The 17,584-nt window shown below is 55.9% G+C and overlaps 1 protein-coding gene across 1 annotated transcript in view; it reads left to right on the top strand.

The window, feature by feature from the left end:
- Positions 1-3,250: 3,250 nt before the first annotated feature.
- Positions 3,251-17,584, top strand: part of LRRC38 (leucine rich repeat containing 38) — a 35,139-nt gene continuing 20,805 nt past the window's right edge. The window contains exon 1 of the mRNA XM_011284635.4: positions 3,251-3,929. Coding sequence (XP_011282937.2) covers positions 3,266-3,929 — 664 coding nt within the window. The 5' untranslated portion in view covers positions 3,251-3,265. The remainder of the gene's footprint in view (positions 3,930-17,584) is intronic.

The following is a 17,584-nucleotide window of genomic DNA, read 5'->3' as shown; positions in this document are numbered from 1 at the left end:
GCATCATCTTGCTTACAATTTAGGGCCTGGGATTTTGGCTCATTTAGAGGTCTGTCTGCCAACCAAAGGGAGAAAACCTCATGACCGGATTGTTTCTGTTTACGGGGAGCAGGCCCCCACATAGGAAATTTCCTGGGGGGGGGCATTGTGCACATAGCTTCCCAAGACCCAACCTCACGGGGAGACAGATATGGGGCACTTCTAAAACAAGGCGGGGAGGGCTCCGGGAGCACAGGAGGAGTGGGGAGCTCTGCTTGGCTAGTTGGGGAAGGCATGACATCAGGTTTTGAACACATCAGAATACCTTGGGTATTTGCCACCTCTTGAATAGGAATCACAAAGAAGGAGCTGGCTGACAGTCTCTGAAGGTCTGTCCCTGTCACCTGCAACATTTTCCCTCAGGTTGCAAGAGGCCCCCTTCCTGGGGCAGGAGCCGGGTGAGCAGAGCAGCTGGGGAGTCTGGATGCCTGTGTTCTATTTCCAGCAGCTATCACTGACTCACCGTGTGACCTTGCTGAGGTCACAGCAATGTTTTCTTTGCCTGGGGAAAATCAGAGGTGGCAAAGTTTGCATTTCCCCAAGGCATAGGAGTCCTGGGACATTAGGGGCCCCTCCCTGCCCCCCACAAACCCCAACAGAGTCTTCTCCCACTGACATTAATGAAAAAGGCTTAGATTTAGATTCGAGGGACTTTGGGGGAACACTCAAAGCAAGAAGCAAAGAGTTCCTGCCATAGCGAGACTTACGGCCACTTTTTAATGTAGCGTTCCTCTAAATACGCTTCAGATCACGTCCCCTCCCGGTATTTCCCCACGTGGGCCTTACATAGTCTATGGAAGAGGAGAGGGAAATTATTTTCTCCCTGGTTTCACGATGAGGAAATCCAGGCCAGGAGGGGGTATTTCTCAACACTTTTCATTACCGGGAGCCCCTTTTGTTACGTTACCATCCTGCATCTCCGTTTTGCAAGCCCTTGCTAAGTAATTACTCTGCATTTATTAAGTAGGAATGCATCTCTGTTTTCATTCATCAAAGTCATCCATGAGTGCCAGTTTCTGCTCTGCACAAAAGAACTAGGGCTACCGTCAAGTTCATCACCAAGAATTCCAGCATTGGCTCCGGGTGACCTCTTCACAGGTAAAGGTCCAGTTCTCACCAGAGTTTTACAAAACTCTGAAAAGAGTTCACCATCAAGGGGCCCAAGGACCCCAGGCGAAGAAGTACTTCCCCAGAGACATCAAGGGGCCCGTGAAAGTTTCTGTGGCTCGTGGTGGGGCCAGGACCGGGGCCAGGAGCCTGACTCCCAGGCCAGGCTTCCAGCAACCACACTACTTCGGTAGGAATGGCTGGCACACACTGAGACACACTCGCAAGGTGGCCGCCACCAAATGCAGGTGTCCCAAAGCAAGGACGCTGAGGGCTCAGCCCGGTGACAAACGGGTTCTCCTGGGGACTGCAGTGAGCAGCCGGAACCAAGCCTGAGACTGGAAAGGGGGAGGAGGTAACAGATCGGCGCAGGGTGTTCCCGGAGAGTTGCAACAGGGGGACCTGTGTCTTCTGCCACGTGCCTGTGCTTTGTCTGACATTAAAATACTACCTCATTTATGCAGCCTGGGGTACTCTCACCCACTCTAGGAGGATTCGGATCATTTCTCCCTGCACCTGCCTCTTCAAGGGGATGATGCCAGAGCGGGGGCTGAACCCCTGCACCTGGGGATGATAAAGGCAAGCGGGGGACCCTGGGAAAGCAGGGGCACAGAGGATTCGGGAGGTCTGGAATGGTGGCCTGGAGTACGAGCAGAGAAAAGAGCTGCAGGGCCCCAAGAGCTGTTCCCTGGAACTCTTATCCATGACCGCTCCCCACCCCCCACCCCCCACCCCCACCCGCCACCACGCCCTGGTCTTCTGCAAACACTTGTCCTCTGTTGAGCTGGTGGCTCAGCCCCAGAGGCTCAGGTTTTTGATCCATCGGAAGGCATCAAGACTGCATGTACCTTTGGAAAAAGGCTGAGGCTTAGCTCTTACGGTTTTAGAATCTGAGCCTCCACCAGTCTGCGTTGGGCCAGGGACCAGGGCAGGGTCTCCGGGGGCCTGTTGCCCAACAGCTGTTCCCTGGGTTATTTTGGTTCAGTGGGAGCTTATCAATTCCAGCGTATTTGGATCAAGAGAGCCAACTGCAAGACAATCTCCGGGTGGTTCTCTGGGGACGTCTCCAACATTTCTGAAATGAGCAGGGGTGGGGAAAAGAGTTTGCTTGGGGAGTAGTTTCCCCAGGAGGGAAATCTCCTGCCGGTATCATACCTATCACCTTCTCCAATTTTACGCCGGGGTCCAGAGAGGCGGAGGCACTGGAACTGAGGCCACACCCCTGGGGAGCCAGGTCTCTGACCCCAGGCCACAGTGCCTCTCCGCTGGGCCTCGGGCAGACCAGCAGCCAGGTCGGATCGTGCCAAGGGGGATTCCGGTTCCCGACAAGCTCCGGCCAGCATGGAAAGCGCTGACTGGCCCTGGCTTCCTTTTGGGCTACAGCGAGGGGGGTGGGGCAGGCAGCTGCCCGCCTCACTGACCCCGAGTGCCTCCCTGAGACGGGTCGAGTGCGGGTGGGCGGAGTGAGGCAGGAAAACGAGCCACTCTGGAGCCCCGCCCAACCCTAGGTCAGCAGCTCCTGGCTTGGCCCCCCAGAGCCCGCGGGGACTGCCCCCGGGGCGCAGAGCCAGAGGGACCCAGGCCGCGTTCCCTTTGGCAACCGGCCTGGCGCCCGGGGAGCGCGCTTAGGCACCAGGCAGGCGCACGCCCCCCACACGCCCTCTGGAAATCGCCGGGGTGGGGGGCGCTCCGTAACCGAACTTAGTCGTCGAGCGCGCTCCTGGCAAGTCCCAGCGACAGGTCTTATTGCCAGGTCTCAGAAAACAAGCGGCCCCGGGTGGGGCCGCTTCGGCGAAGTCCCCTCGGCAACCTCTATCCCTCCCGCCTCTCCCTGGGATTTTCCAGCGGGTTAATTTCCTGTCCGGGTAAGTCCTTCGCGAGTCCTCGCCCCTCCCTCCCCGACTCTCCCCTGTGCGTCCCCGCCGCCCCGGACTCCCCCAGTCCGTCCGCGTCGCGCTCGGTCGCCCCCGCGCGCCCGGGCGCACGCCCTCCCCGCCCCGGCCGCCCTCCAGCTCCCAGCGCCCGGCCGCCCGGGGCCCCGCGCACCGCCCCGCGCCGGGAGGGCTCGCCCCGAGAGCCACGTCCGCGTAGCCGCGGCTCGCGCGGGTCCCCCCCGGCCATGCGCCCCCGCGCCGTCCCCCGCGCCCCCTCCGGCGCCCCCGCCGCCGCCGCCGCCGCCGCGCTCGGCGTCCGCAGCCTCCTCCTGCTGCTACTGCTCCGGCCTGGGCACGCGTGCCCCGCGGGCTGCGCCTGCACCGACCCGCACACCGTGGACTGCCGCGACCGCGGGCTGCCCAGCGTGCCCGACCCTTTCCCCCTGGACGTGCGCAAGCTGCTGGTGGCCGGCAACCGCATCCAGCACATCCCCGAGGACTTCTTCATTTTCTACGGCGACCTGGTCTACCTGGACTTCAGGAACAACTCGCTGCGCTCGCTGGAGGAGGGCACGTTCAGCGGCTCGGCCAAGCTGGCCTTCCTCGACCTCAGCTACAACAACCTGACCCAGCTGGGCGCCGGCGCCTTCCGCTCGGCCGGGAGGCTGGTCAAGCTGAGCCTGGCCAACAACAACCTGACGGGCGTGCACGAGGCCGCCTTCGAGACGCTGGAGTCGCTGCAGGTGCTGGAGCTCAACGACAACAACCTGCGCAGCCTCAACGTGGCCACCCTGGCCGCGCTGCCCGCGCTGCGCACCCTGCGTCTGGACGGCAACCCCTGGCTCTGCGACTGCGACTTCGCCCACCTCTTCTCCTGGATCCAGGAGAACGCGTCCAAGCTGCCCAAAGGTGAGCCTGCAGGCGGGACCCGTACCCTGGGCTGGGGGTGACCGGGAGGGAGCAGGCGGCCTCGGGTCCGGCCCGGACGAGGGGGGGACTGGGTGCCTCAGAGCAACTGCCCCAGGAGTGTCGCAGGCAGGTTCCCAGCCTGAACGTTGCCCGGAGGTCTGCCGGGGACAGCGGGTGGGCCGGCTCGCATCTGGACTCTCTGGGGTTTCTGGGCCCGGATGCCATGCTTCTACACCTGTTTCTCCAACAACTCACTTTCCAAAGTTAGGGACCTACCATCCCTCTGTTGCCCACGTCCGAGATGGACTCATCGGGCTTTGGGTCCTAGTCCTGGTGGGTACAGATTATTTAGGGGCCCCTCCTAAGGGCAAGACGCCCTCCCGTGTGGGAAAGAGCTGAGTGCCGTCCTCGCCACGCTGAACGTGGAAGGATCCAGCCAATTCTGGGGGCTCTCCGGCAGCCTCCAGAGCCTGAGCAGGTCTGTTTCTCAGCTCTGGTGTCTGAGAGGGATGAGAGGTCTTTCTGGTGAGGAGTGATGGCAGCCTGCTAACAGCCAGTGATGCAGTAAAGATTTGCAGTTCTGGGGCTTTGCAGCCCAGATGTGAAATAGCGGAACAAAAACCTTGCAGGCCGGTGCCCCCTTTCCTTTCCTGGCGTGCTTTTCCAGTGGTGACATGGACATGCGGACCCCTCTGGCAGATGGGGACACAGCGGGCACAGAAGTTAAGGGGCCCTGCTAAGGCCAGCGGAAAGAAGCGAGCCAGAGCTGAGAAGAGGGGACCCCGGCATCCACAGAGATGAGCCCCAGGATGGGGAGCAGGCAGAATGTCCCTACCCTCAGTGGATTCCAGTGTTCCACTGGCGAGCCTGTAAGCATCAGTCCTAGCAGTGACCTTGTGAAGCCTCCCACCTTGCCCCCAAGGCTTTGGCACAGTGGGACCCAGAGCTGTAAGTCACACGTTAGAATAGGTGACATAGATGCGGGTTTTGCTTTGGTGTATCTTTTTTCCATTTCTTGCGATTTCAAGGTCGTTGCTCGTCTATGCCCTGAATTCCTGTGATCCCTTATTCACTCCAGACTTTCCTAAGCACGGCCCCCAGGCGTCGGGGGCAATCACTCCCCTGCAGACGCAGGCCCCTGAGCTGGCGTTTTCAGCCCAGGCCGGCTCTGCCACGTGAGCAAGTCCTAAGCAGATCTGACCTGCCTTCACTCAGCTGCCTGGTTCTCCCCACCTCCCCACCTCCGGGAGACAGGAATGTCCAGATAAAAACATCATTGTGGGATGGCGGTACGCCCTGGTTCTCACCGCTCCTGCCTTTGCTTTTGGGTGGCGTTGGCCCCCCTAAGCCCTGTTAGTAGTTGAGTTGGCATAATTGGTTCCACTTGCATGAGGGCAAGGTGTTATAGAGTTGGAGGCTCTAGATTTCAGTCTCACTTCTGCCACGGATGGCTGTGACCTCGCACAGGGCACGTACCCTGTCTGGGTTTCAGACTCCTCATCTCTAAAGGGCTTTGCTTGAGGGCCACCTGGGTGGCTCGGTCGGTTGAGTGTTCGACTTCGGCTCAGGTCATGATCTCGCAGTTCGTGGGTTTGAGCCCCGCGTCGGGCCCTGTGCTGACAGCTCGGAGCCTGGAGCCTGCTTCAGATTCTGTGTCTCCCTCTCTCTCTCCTCCCTTTCCCTGCTCATGCTCTCATTCTCTGTGTCTCTCAAAAAATAAGTAAACATAGAAAGAAAGAAAGAAAGAAAGAAAGAAAGAAAGAAAGGGCTTTGATTGACCCCTGAGGTGTCTACAGAACCCTGGATGTAGAGTCAGAAGACACAGGTTTGAGTCCCGGTGTAAAAAACCGGGTGAGTCTGGCCAGGTCCCTTAACTTTTTTGAGCCCTGTCTTCCTCCCATGTGAAATTGGGACATGGATAATGCAGGGTGGCCCATCTGACCGCGTGGTCGTCCGGATCAAAACCGGATAATGTGGGCGAAAGTAGAGAGCAGTGAGACTGCAAGGTGCTATTCCTCCCAGGGTCTGTGATAGAGGGAAGGAAAGGGACACCAGATGGGGATGTGTGGCCGGGGGAAAGGATGGACAGGTTCAGATCAAGGAGCAGAGTCCGGGCCCTGGTTGACGGTCGGTCTGGTTCAGCGGGGAGAGGACAGAGGCAGCGAGGAGGGAGCGCGTGGTCTCCACGGGGGCTGCCGTGAGCGTGGCCAGAGCGGCGTCCCGAGAACCGCGAACCACAGCGGGGTGCGTGGCGAGGGAACTAGCCCGGGGCCTCGACGCAAGAGAGCTGAGTTCCGATTTTGACTCGCGTTTCTCTCTGAGCCTCAGTTTCCCTTGCCTCTGCCTTCAGAATGCAGTAAGAGTGTCCCCCGCGTCGTTTGCGGTGAGGTTTGAAGAAGGTCGGTTCTGGCGAGGGCGCAGCGGTGCTTAGCACAGCAAGGGTGCTGTCTGGAAGCCAGCCGCCCCGTCCCTCCTCCTCCCGCCTCGCGTCTTCGCAGAGGCTCAGGGCAGCGTGGCTGAGAAACCAGACTGGGCCCAAATCCTGCCTGGACTTCTTGCTAGTTGGGTGACCTTGGTTTCCTCCTCTGTGAAATGGACACGATGCCTAGCACCCACCTCCTGGGGTTATTGGGAGGATTAAAGAGGTTTGGTTTATGAAACACTAACAACAGTGCCTGGCACCCAGCAATCCTGTGGAAGTGTTAGTGCTGTTGTTATTATCCTGTTTTAACAGGAAGGCCCGGAGAGGTGAGGGCACAGAGAATTAACAACAGCTGGGGGGCACACGGGGACCTCAAGGCTTCCAGCCCCCTGCCACGATGTGGCCACCCACTTCCTGCCGAGGAAAATCGGGCTTCGTGGAGTCAGTCCAAGCTGCAGGGTTTTCTAGACAAGTGCCCTGCCTCCCCCGGGGGGAGGGGGTTCAAAGGCAGGAGCAAAGGGATCCTGTCCTCGCCTCCCTGTCCCCTCCCCCAGAGAAGCAGAAAGCAGAGCAAGTGACCTTGACAGGCTCAGACATTTACAAAAATACACTCATCCGCCAGGCGAACCTCTCGTGCGGCCGCTGTGCTGATGGGAGAGCTCCCCTCACAGACCACACCACAGCCGGGAGGAAGGGACGTGTTGGGGATGACGGGTCCCCTCCATCCAGGCTCCTTTGGGGCTTAGTCAGGGCTGGGGCTGGGACCTTAGGAGGGACTGCCGGGCTGGGGCTGGGTCTGAAGGAAGAGGAGACCGAATGCCTGCTGGAATGCCCATCGGCCAACTTAGCAACAAAACAAACAAAGCTGACAAACCTAAACAAACAACCAAGGGACACCTCCCCCAGGATGCCTAATTAACTCTGAACTTCAGATAAATAATGCATAATATTTTAGTATAAGTATGCCTCACGCAGCCTCTGGGATATACTTACCCACAAAGTTATTTGTTGTTTTCTGAAATTCAGCATAACTGAGCCACCCTGGCTCGACATAACTGGCCTGACCTTGCGGTGTGCGTCACTTTGTAGTTTACGAGTGCCACCCCCTTTAATACAACTGGGCCCGGCAGGTGCCTTTGCCCACAGTTTACCCAACAAGATGCAAAGAGGCGGTTTGTGGTCATGTGGTTAGTGGCTGAGATGAGTTTGTACTCAGGAGTGCCTGACCCTACACCTCATTCTTTCTGGTGGGCAGAGATCAGGGAGGAGGGCGAGAATATCCCCAACCCCCCCCCCCCACCCCAGTCTCTGATTGCCCTGGGTGACAGCTGGCGGACCTTCCAGTCCCAGATCCCGCACCTGGTCTGGTGAGACAGTGGGTTCCAGGCAGGTTGGGACAGTGTGTTGCCAAGGGGACAGTGACCATCCCTCTTTAGGTAGAAAGGACTCCAGACCTGGAAGCAAGAGTCCTCGGCAACCACTCAGGCGAGCCGCGGAGTAGAGAGGGAGAGGGTGGGAGGGTCTGGAAAGAGGGGAGCAGCAAGGTAACACCCTTGAGCTTTAAAGCTTCGTGCTGGCCCAGCACCTGGTCTCTTTAGCAGCCCAGTGAGATGGATTGGGAATGAAGACACAAGGGAGCTTGGTGGAAAAGGAGATTCTTGGGCCCCCAGGCCTACTGAGTAAGCCGCTGCAGGTAGGGGCCCAAGGTCTGCATTTTTAACCCCCTGCCCTGGGGCTTTCAGTATACACGGAGGCCCCTGCAGGTAGGAGGGGCCCTGGAGGGCCTCCACATCTCTAGAAACCCAAGGTCTTGTCTTGGGTCCGTAAGCAGCTCATTCGCTATGTGCCAGTATCTCAGATTTTTCTTTTGTGAACAAAGGAGTGGGTAGGAGGACTTTAAGGCTCCTTCCAACTCTAAAATTCGATGGTTTCAAGGAAGGGGAATCTTGTCCTCATTAAGGATCAGGAAGTTGAGGTGAGGGGAGGCCAGGTCCCTCTAGAGAGTCCTCTGCTGGAATCTAGGGGGCTGTGGTCTCTCTGTAGTAGGGTGGGGGCAGAGCACTCAGGACTCGGGGCTCCCAGGACGCCTCACCTGTCCCCAGCCTAGCTCTGGGAGCCACAGGGAAGAAAGGCTGCTGGGTTTGAGAAACCCTAGGGACAGGCAAGGGGCTGTGTCTATGCTCCACTTCGGAGGTGCATGGAGCCCGCGGACTGTCCACGACCCTCACCACGCCCCAGAGTGCGTCAAAGGCACATGCGGGTCCCAGGTGGAGGCCAAATTGCCTAGACACCTTCTTTCACCGTCTCTAACCACGGTGCACGTGGCCGGCAGGTCACAGCCCCCGGTCCCAGCGAAGAGATCTGAGCTTATCTTGTACCCCAAGGCCTTGACACAGGCAGCTATAGGGAGGGAAGGAAGGGCTGGGGGTGGGAAGGGGGACAGGGGGGCCACAGGTCATGCTTTGGGTCTGTAACCCTGGTCCCCTGCGTGGGCAGCCTCCTAGAGAAGGTCCACTATAGTGCCTGGAGTATCCAAGCGTTTGGGGGGCTCAGCTCCTGGGGGTCCCCGAGCCCTCTCTAGGAAGGGGTGTTGTGACAGGCAAGGTCCTGGACGAGTGACATGACTAACCCCTCCTTCCAGCCCCGACTCACTGCTCGCTGGGGGAGCTGCCCCCACTTGCCGGTAACCTACTTCCTTTTCTCATGTCAGACATAATGGGGGCCTGGCTTGGTCAGACGAGTGGGGACGTCTTGTCATACTGACGAAGTAAACAGTGTTTCAGCGAAAGAGACGAAAACTGACGCTTTGCTGGAGGTAATTCGGGGCTGCAGGTGACTCCAAGGTGACTCTATTTCTTTTTCTTTAGAAATAAAAGCAGTTTTATTTTCCCAATTATAATATAACAGCCTCCTTGTATACGTGGGGAATATAGATGAGTATCGTGAAGGAAATAGAAACCACCCGAAATCCCACCACTACTAAAGTTTTGCTGTATTTTATTCCGGTCGTATTCTTATGCACATACATAGTTTTAAACTAATTGCTGTGGTATTATAGATCTTATTACTGATGTTTTTTTTCTCTTATTGGGTTGTGAGAGTTTCCTGTCATTACAGTACTTTGACAATGTGACCTGGGGCACGTGGGTGGCTCGGTTAAGCGTCTGAATTCAGCTCAGGTCATGATCTCACGGTTTGTGAGTTCAAGCCCTGCATCCGGCTCTGTGCTGACAACTCAGAGCCTACCCAGTTCAGATCCTCTCTCTCTGCCCCTCCCCTGCTCACGTTCTGCCTCTCAAAACTAAATAAACGTGAAAAAAAAAAAAAAGATTTAGAAGATGTAACTTTTTTTTTAAGTTTATTTATTTTGAGAGAGAAAGAGACAGAGAGAGAGAGAGAGCGCACACAAGCTGGGGAGGGGCAGAGAGAAAGGATCCCAAGCAGGCCCTGCCCTGTCAGCACAGAGCCCGATGCGGGGCTTGAACTCACAAACCATGAGATCATGACCTGAGCCAAAACCAAGAGTCGGATGTTTAACTGACTGAACCACCCAGGTGCCCCAAAAATGTAACCTTTAATGGCCACGGAATACGTCATTTTATGGATCTATTCGTTGAACCTGTCTCCTGTTGTTAGAAATGTGATTTATTTCTTTTTATCTTTTTTTTTTTTTTTTTTGGTATATAAACAGTGCTGATCTAAACATCCCACACACGTAAAGCTTGTGGATGCTTCTTGGTATTTCATTTCTTTGGTGCAAATTCTTTGAAGCGGAAATGCAGGGTGAAAATCTGTGGTTGTTTTAACCATACGTGTTTTGGTTAAACCATACGTTTTTGGTCTGGATACTTTTTTTGCCTAATGACACCCTAGGGAGGTGGCACCATTGGCAGGCAGGGAAGACCTGTCTTGCCACGTCTTTCCCAGCGTGATGTGTTATTATTTTTAAACCTGTTTGCCAGCAGACAAAACAGGGACATCTTCTTTCTTTAATCTGACCATTCGAGCGGATGTTTTGGGTATGTTTATACACCTGAGAACCACGTTCCTGGCGGAGGTTGACTGAGATCTTCTTCCCTTTAGGCAGGTGGTCTCCCTCGTGCCTTTGACGGGTCTGTGCACATCCTGTGACCAGCGGGTGTATTCTTAACTCATCTCTTATTTAGAGTAGAGTCACGGGGTGACACCTCTCCCGCCACCACCGGCATCCAGGGCCGAGCGTCAGCTTTCACGGGCACCGGGGTCTGCAGTCCCTGTGGAGAGTGAGCCGAAAACGTGACACAAGGCCACCTCGCCCTGTCTTGTTGGCTCCCAGGAGAGCCCGGCCGAGGCCTGCCGCTTCGTCCCAAACACGGGATCTCTCTGGAAATGTCACATTGGTTGTGCCGTTCTGTCAGTTAACTCAAAGGGCAGCCTCATCGCTGGGCAACGTAGGACGGCGGACCTACCTTCCTGTCCAACTAGGGCAGCCCTGGGGGACACAGTTGGGGATTTTTTTCGGAGAGGCCCCGATTGTCGTTAGCTGGCTGCCAGCTGACTCACATACCCAAAGAGTGAGCCTTCCAGCCAGTGGCCCGTCCAGTTTCCGCTATCCCAGAATCTCGTGGTGTTGGATGTGGTGTGGAAGGGAGGGCTTGGCAGGCCTCGTCACCTTCCGGCTGGCTGTGTCAGTGATAGCACAGCAGGACCTCCACGGACCTAGGTGAGTTGTCGTGAGGACCCGGAAGGGACGCAATTTGCAGAATAACACGTTTGTCCTGAACGTGGGCGTTACAGGCCCACCGCAGGGTGCATGACCCAGGTCCTGGGGAGCTCTCCTGGGCTCCTGCCCTCAGGGCTCTGCCGCAGCCGTCACAGGTCCCCGATCCTACCCTCCCGCCCTCCCTCCCCACCCCCACCTTTACTTCTTTATGTCTCTGGTTGCTACTTAGCCTCGCAGCCTTCAGCTCTCTGGCCCCCGAGGCTGGGTTGGGAGCCTTTCCTGTGTGACCTCATTGGATCCTGTACTGTCTCTGTGACCACTGCTTAAGACTGCCAGGTCACAGGAGTGGCCTGTTCGGAGGACACGAGATATGTCTTTTTCCTCCTTGAACCCCCAGAGGCTGGTACAGGATGTGGCATGTTTGGACGATGGCTTCCCCTGCGCTTAGAACAAGCCAGCTCCCTCCCATGCCCCAGAAGACCCACCCCCACCCGCTCCCCCGTCCCTGCCCACCCCACCCCAGCCACACCGACCCCCAGCTGTCCCTGGAACACGCCAAGTGTCACTGTCCAACCGGGACCCTGAACTTACTGCTGTGTCTCCTGCTAGGACATTTCCTCCTCAGATGGCTGTATCTCCCTCACCTTCAGGTCCCCAGGCGGACGCCCCCGCCTCCGAGACCTCCCCTGTCCCCCCTGCCTAGGTAGTCCCGCACCACCCCAGCCCAGCTCTGTTGCGTTTATGTCAGAGCACCCACGAGGTCCACGCTACCTTGCCCACGAGATATCTCGTGTCCCTGTAGACACACAAGCTCCCAGAGAACAGCATGCTCGCTGCTGTGTCCCCAGCACCTGGGGCCACGCCCAGCGTATAGAAGGGGCTCGGTGGGGCCGTGGGCATATGCGAGCAGATGTGCCCAAGGCCTCTGTCACAGAGATCACTGGCCTTGGCTTCTGTCCTCAGCACATAGCCCTCTCCGACTGTGGTCAGCAAAGGCTATCCAGAGCATCTTTCAGCAAAGGCAGAGGCCTGGAAGGGAGGTTCTGCGGGTTCCTGTACCAGATCTGTATGATCCCGGTCAGACCCCATCGGCCCCTGAGCTTCGGGCTCTCCACTGTGAAGGAGGAGGGGGGTGCAGCTGTGCCCGCCTCTCTGCTAGGGCACCGCTGGCAGGACGAAGGGGCGGCCATCTGGGGGTCCTGGGGCGACTAGTGCCCTGGTATTCTCTGCTGTGCAAGGTGCAGGTGAGCGGCCGGTGGACAGAGTTTGTGTCACCAAGGCCATTGGTCTCAGCTGAACCGGAAGCCGATTCCATCTGGAGCAAACAGAAGGGGTTCTGGTGAGGATGTGGGGTGTCACCGGCAAGCCTGGGTCCCAGGCCGTCGGGCCCCAGGAAGTGCTGTGGCTGAGACCTGGGAGGCCACAGGGAGCACAGGGCCTCTGTCCCGCTCATCTCTGCCTCCCACACTTCCTTATTCTCCCCTCCACGTGCTGACAGGCTCTCTCTACTTCCTCATCCACGTGGCAAAAGCAGACCGCTCCATCCAAGAGGCCAGCGGGGGGCGGGAGAGACTGTGCTCTGTTGGTCCCCATTTCCAGGTCCCCGTAGGAGGCTGTGTCTGGCTCCGTTTGGGAGCTGTCCCTCTCAGTCCAGTCGGCTGGGGGTACAGCCGCGGTGACATTGTACCCAGGGGCTGCCAGGGCGTGGGGGGCTGGGCAGCCACCGTGAGGCATCTGTGACCGTGGCCGTGCTTCCACTTAACTGTCTGATGGCAGATAAATCCCCTGATGCTCTGGGTCCCAGTGTCCCCTCGGTCAAATACAGGTGATGGCATCTGCCCTTTGACCTCGAGTGACATCATATGAAGAAGCTCAAAGTGCAATTTCCTTCACCACCACACATAGGAGCTATTTTTTTTTCTCTTTACGCAGATCATAGAAACGCTGATGCACAGACCAGATATGCACACAGCCTTACAAATCCCACTGGGTTTCGGCATGGCTGGTCAAATCCCAAATGTCTGGTGACCCACGCAGGTGGGCATCCTCCCGGTGGCTCTCAGCCTGGCCTGTCCGCTTCAGAGGCTGATGATCAAAGAGCCCCTGGTGCCCCATGACCCCCATCCTCTGGGCCGGTCGTGGCATAAATGCCAAGGGCAAGGGTCAGGACCTTGAGGGAGCATCAGACCCCTCGGGATTAAAGGGAAGATCCTTAGAGGTGAACCCAAACCAAAGAGGCGGGAATTAGGGTCCCGGTCCTGGCTGCATCTGTAGCTGTCAGTGGGACCCTAGATCGCCTCAGAGGCCCCTCGGGGTAGCAGGTGGGAGTCACTGGAGAAGGTGGGGTGGGAGCAGAACCAGAGAACACGTGCATGAAAGATAATTTAGAGCACCCACTGGAACTCCCCAAACAAGCTGGCGGCTGCGTTCCTCCGACTGACTTCCAGTCTTTGGCCCCCGGGCTAGATGGCAGTGAGGACTCCTTCTTGCTCTGATTCTGGCTGATTCTGTTCCCTCCTGAGTCAGCCTCCTCCAGGTCACAGGGTGAGGGGTCCAAAGAGACCCCAGCTCCTAGCAAGAATCTCTGGGGTGGGTTCCCTTGCCACAGGTCCTACCTGCCAGCAGCCGTCTTTTAAATAAGGAGGTACAAGACTATTTTCCCCTCTTCTCCCCTCGATATCAAGAAAAGACCCCCCAAAGCTAGGGGCGCTTGGGTGCTGCGGTCGGTTAAGTGTCTGACTCTTGATTTCGGCTCAGGTCATGATCTCACGGTTTATGAGTTCGAGCCCCGTGTCGGGCTCTGCACTGACAGTGCAAAGCGTGCTTGGGATTCTCTGTCTCTGTCTCTCTATCTCTCTCTCTCTCTCTGCTCCCCCCCAACTTGTGCTCTCTTTCCCAAAAATAAACAAAAATTTAAAAAAAGACCCCCCCCCAAAGTTACCAGGATAGCCTTGCTTTTTCACAAGATGCCAACGAGACAATATCTGTTTTTAAACACAACCACCACAAATGATTGTCTGCATCAGAAATGAAAGTTGCCCACGGTCACGCTGAGGGGCTGGGAGCTTAGAGCTGAGGTCAGAACATCCTGCCCCCACTGCCACCCCCTTGACTTGGGCAGGTCGCTAACTCTTCTGGGCTTTGGTTTCTTCGTCTGTCCTCCCACCCTCCCCCGGGTCATCAGGGAAATACTGACATGAAAAAGCTTTAGAAGAAAATTGGGGAGCATTTGCGAAAGAGAAGGGCCATTGTCAACCCAGTAAAATGACAAGACAATGGTTTCTAGGTCTTCAGCCCCCTAGACAGAACCACAGAACAGTGACCAGCAGCCAACGCTCTGTACCCCCTTGATGGGACACAGGAGAGAGGGCGGACGTTCCAGGTCACAGAAACTGCTGGATGATGGAAAAGCTCTAGTGTTCGTTGGTGGGGACAGGAGCAGAGGGAGGGGGTGGTGCGGAGAGAAAAGATTGCCCAGCCAGTGCAGGAATGGGGAGGCTGGGGAAGCTTGTGGGGAGCCCCCGGGGAGGCCGGGAGAAAGAACCAGGTCCCACGGGAAAATGAGTGGAAAAGGGAGGCAGCCAAGTGCCACTGGTGATTTTTCTCTGGGTGAAAAAGTTGTTTTGTTTTATTTTCAGAAATAATTAATAGACTTTTTTAGAGTAGTTGCAGGTTTACGGAAAATAAGGCAGATGATACAGAGAGTTCCCATAAACCCCCTCCGGCTCAGTTCCCTATTACTGACACCTTGCATTAGTCTGGCCCATTTGTCACAATAGAGGAACTGATGATACTGTTACATTATTATTAACTAAAGTCCGCAGCTTACACCAGGCTCACTCTTTGTGACGTACATCCTATGGGTTTGGACAAATGGATAATGTCACGTACCCACCATCGTGGTATCACACGGGGAATTTCACTGTCCTAAAAACGTCCTGTGCTGCCTGGATCTATTCCTCTCCCCTCCCTCCGGAACCCCTGTCTGGGAAACACTTTTTTTTTTTTTTTTTACTGTCTCTATCATCTGGCCTTTTCCAGAATGTCATAGAGTTTTTAATTTATTCCTCTTCCTCTGTGTGCTTTTCCATGTTGGTGCAGTGGGGAAGTATTATGTTCCCCCTCCCCCACCTTACCTTTATTTTTAATACAGCACGTGACAGGTGCACACATCTGCGTTAGCCGCAGCTCTCCTGCCTCGCCAGGTTATCTCTTTATCCTGTTAGGTAAGGCCACCCCGTCCCCCTAGCAGAGCCCTGGCTACCTCACTGCCCCTTGCTGACTTCCGGAGGCCAGTCCACACCTTTGTAAACAGCCCCTCGGTTAGATTCCCGTCCAATAACCCATGTGGGTGGGCCATACTCGCCTGCTGGGACCCTGACTTGAGGAGCTCTTGCAGATTCTTCGGCAAGGAATGGAAAGAGAAAGAGAATGCTATGGGCTAAATTATGTTTCCCCAAAATCAGGTGTGCAAGTCCTGACCCTCAGTAACTGAGACTATGACTTTATTTGGAGATAGAGTCGGAAGCAGGCTCCAAGCTGTCGGCTCAGAGTCTGATGTGGGGCTCGAACTCACACACCATGAGATCATGACCTGAGCCGAAGTCGGACGCTTAACCCACGGAGCCACCCAGGTGCCCCGAGATAGTGTTGTTTTAAATGTCGCTGGGATTTGTTTTAATCAGGCCCGGTAAGACCTGCAGACACAGAAATGACCGCCACGAAGGAGGACACTTAGCACTCACAGATCTGTACAAAGAGGAAGTGTGGATGCCATGCAGGACTGCCCTGGGAGGCACCAGGGATGGTCAAGGGGCAGAAAGGGTATCGGGAAGGTGCAGGCAAGAATCTTTAGTGTGTTTTTTGCAGGAGGAAGGGGCAGGGTAGACGGGCTGGCAGGTTTGGGGTTGGCTTGTTTGAAGAATTGGGGCAGGCTGGGCGCTTTAGGGGTGGTCCCCAGTCATCAGGTCCCTGGCCCTGGCATCATCCAGGGCCCCGGACGGTGTTCCAGACCACAAGAGTCTGACAGGAAAAGGTGGGTGGGGCTGTGGACCAGTCAGTTTGCATATCAAAGGTGTGCTGTTGAGCTGGTTGTTGACTTTCTGTCTCTAGGAATTGGCTAACCCTGGGAGGGGCTGTCGCTCCCCAGGCAGCAAGGCCCTAAGATGTCAGAAACGTGATTAATACAAGGGTCATTGAAGATGTATCTAGTCAGGGTAAGATCAGTAGGGTGGGCCCTAAAGGATGAACACGAATGATGCCCTCATGAAGAGGGGAAATTTGGACACAGGCTGGAAGGGAGAAGGCATGTAATGATGAAGGCAGAGGTCAAGGTCCACAGGCCAAGGATCGCCAAGGATTACCAGCAAACCCCCAGGAGCTGGGGTTGAATAGCCTCCAAAATGGTGTCCAGCCATCAGATTTTAGGACGATTTTGTGACGTCGAAGCAAATTGCTTCACTCTGTTTGCATGTTGGGGACATAAGCCCTCAAGGTGCAAATCGGCCTCTTGTTTATTTCTCTGGGGGTTGTCCCTGCCTCCTGCCTTGAGCAGGCTGCCCCCCGTGGCTTATTTTGGGTCTTACTGTGTCCCCGGCACTGAGCTAAGCACCCTATGGTAGCTCCACCCAGTGAAAAGACAAAGTGAGCCACAAATGAGGAGGTGAAGTTAATTTTAATATTTTATTTAATCCAGCATATCCGGAATGTTATTTTTTTTCAACCTGGAATCAGTAGAAAAGTCATTCATGAGATATTTTCTCGTTGCTTTTTTCACACTAAGGCTTCAAAATCTGGGGTGTATTTCACACCTACAGCACATCTCCTGCAGACTGGCCGTGTATCAACTTCTCGACGTGTGGCCAGTGGCTACTGCAGTGGGTGGCATAGCTCCGAGTCTGTTAGTGTCTTCCAGGGAGAATGTTTCCAGCTGGCATCACCCCCTTTTACAGATGAGAAAGCCAAGGCACAGGCAGGTTAGTGTAACTTGGCCCAGGACACCAGCCAGAGTGGAGGTATGGCTCCAGGGTCCTTGTCAGCGGTCACTGTACAGCTTCTCAAATCTCATGTCAGAAACCAGGGTACCTTCTCTACGAGCCCATCCTCTCGGGTCCAGAGCCTCTGTTTTGAGCTCAGAACCCCACTTAGTGAGCTTTCCAGATTCAGAACCTGGCCTGAATCCAAAGAGGACCTGAATGTCTTAGCCGAAACCAGAGCAGACCAAACATCTGTGAAAACAAATTCAGCGCCAAGTGAAGGACATGGCAGTGACTTTGCTCTCTTGGAGGGAACATTCTAGAAAACTCAACAAGCTTAGATTATAGAGTTTTCTGGTGTATCTTTCTTCATTTTCAGTTAGGAAAACATGGCTCAGAGAGAACAAGTGATGTGCCCAAAGCCACACAGCAAACTAGTGAATAGCAGACAAAGGTCAAGGCCCCCCAGTTCCGGGCTGGTGCTGTTGTCTCATGTCGCTCATCACTCACCAGCTGGGGATGTGGCACCATGACTGAGAACTCAGGCTTTGCATCG

Source organism: Felis catus, chromosome C1 (assembly GCF_018350175.1).
Source record: "Felis catus isolate Fca126 chromosome C1, F.catus_Fca126_mat1.0, whole genome shotgun sequence".
Taxonomy (NCBI): Eukaryota; Metazoa; Chordata; class Mammalia; order Carnivora; family Felidae; genus Felis; species Felis catus.
This window is presented reverse-complemented; position numbering and strand designations above follow the sequence as displayed.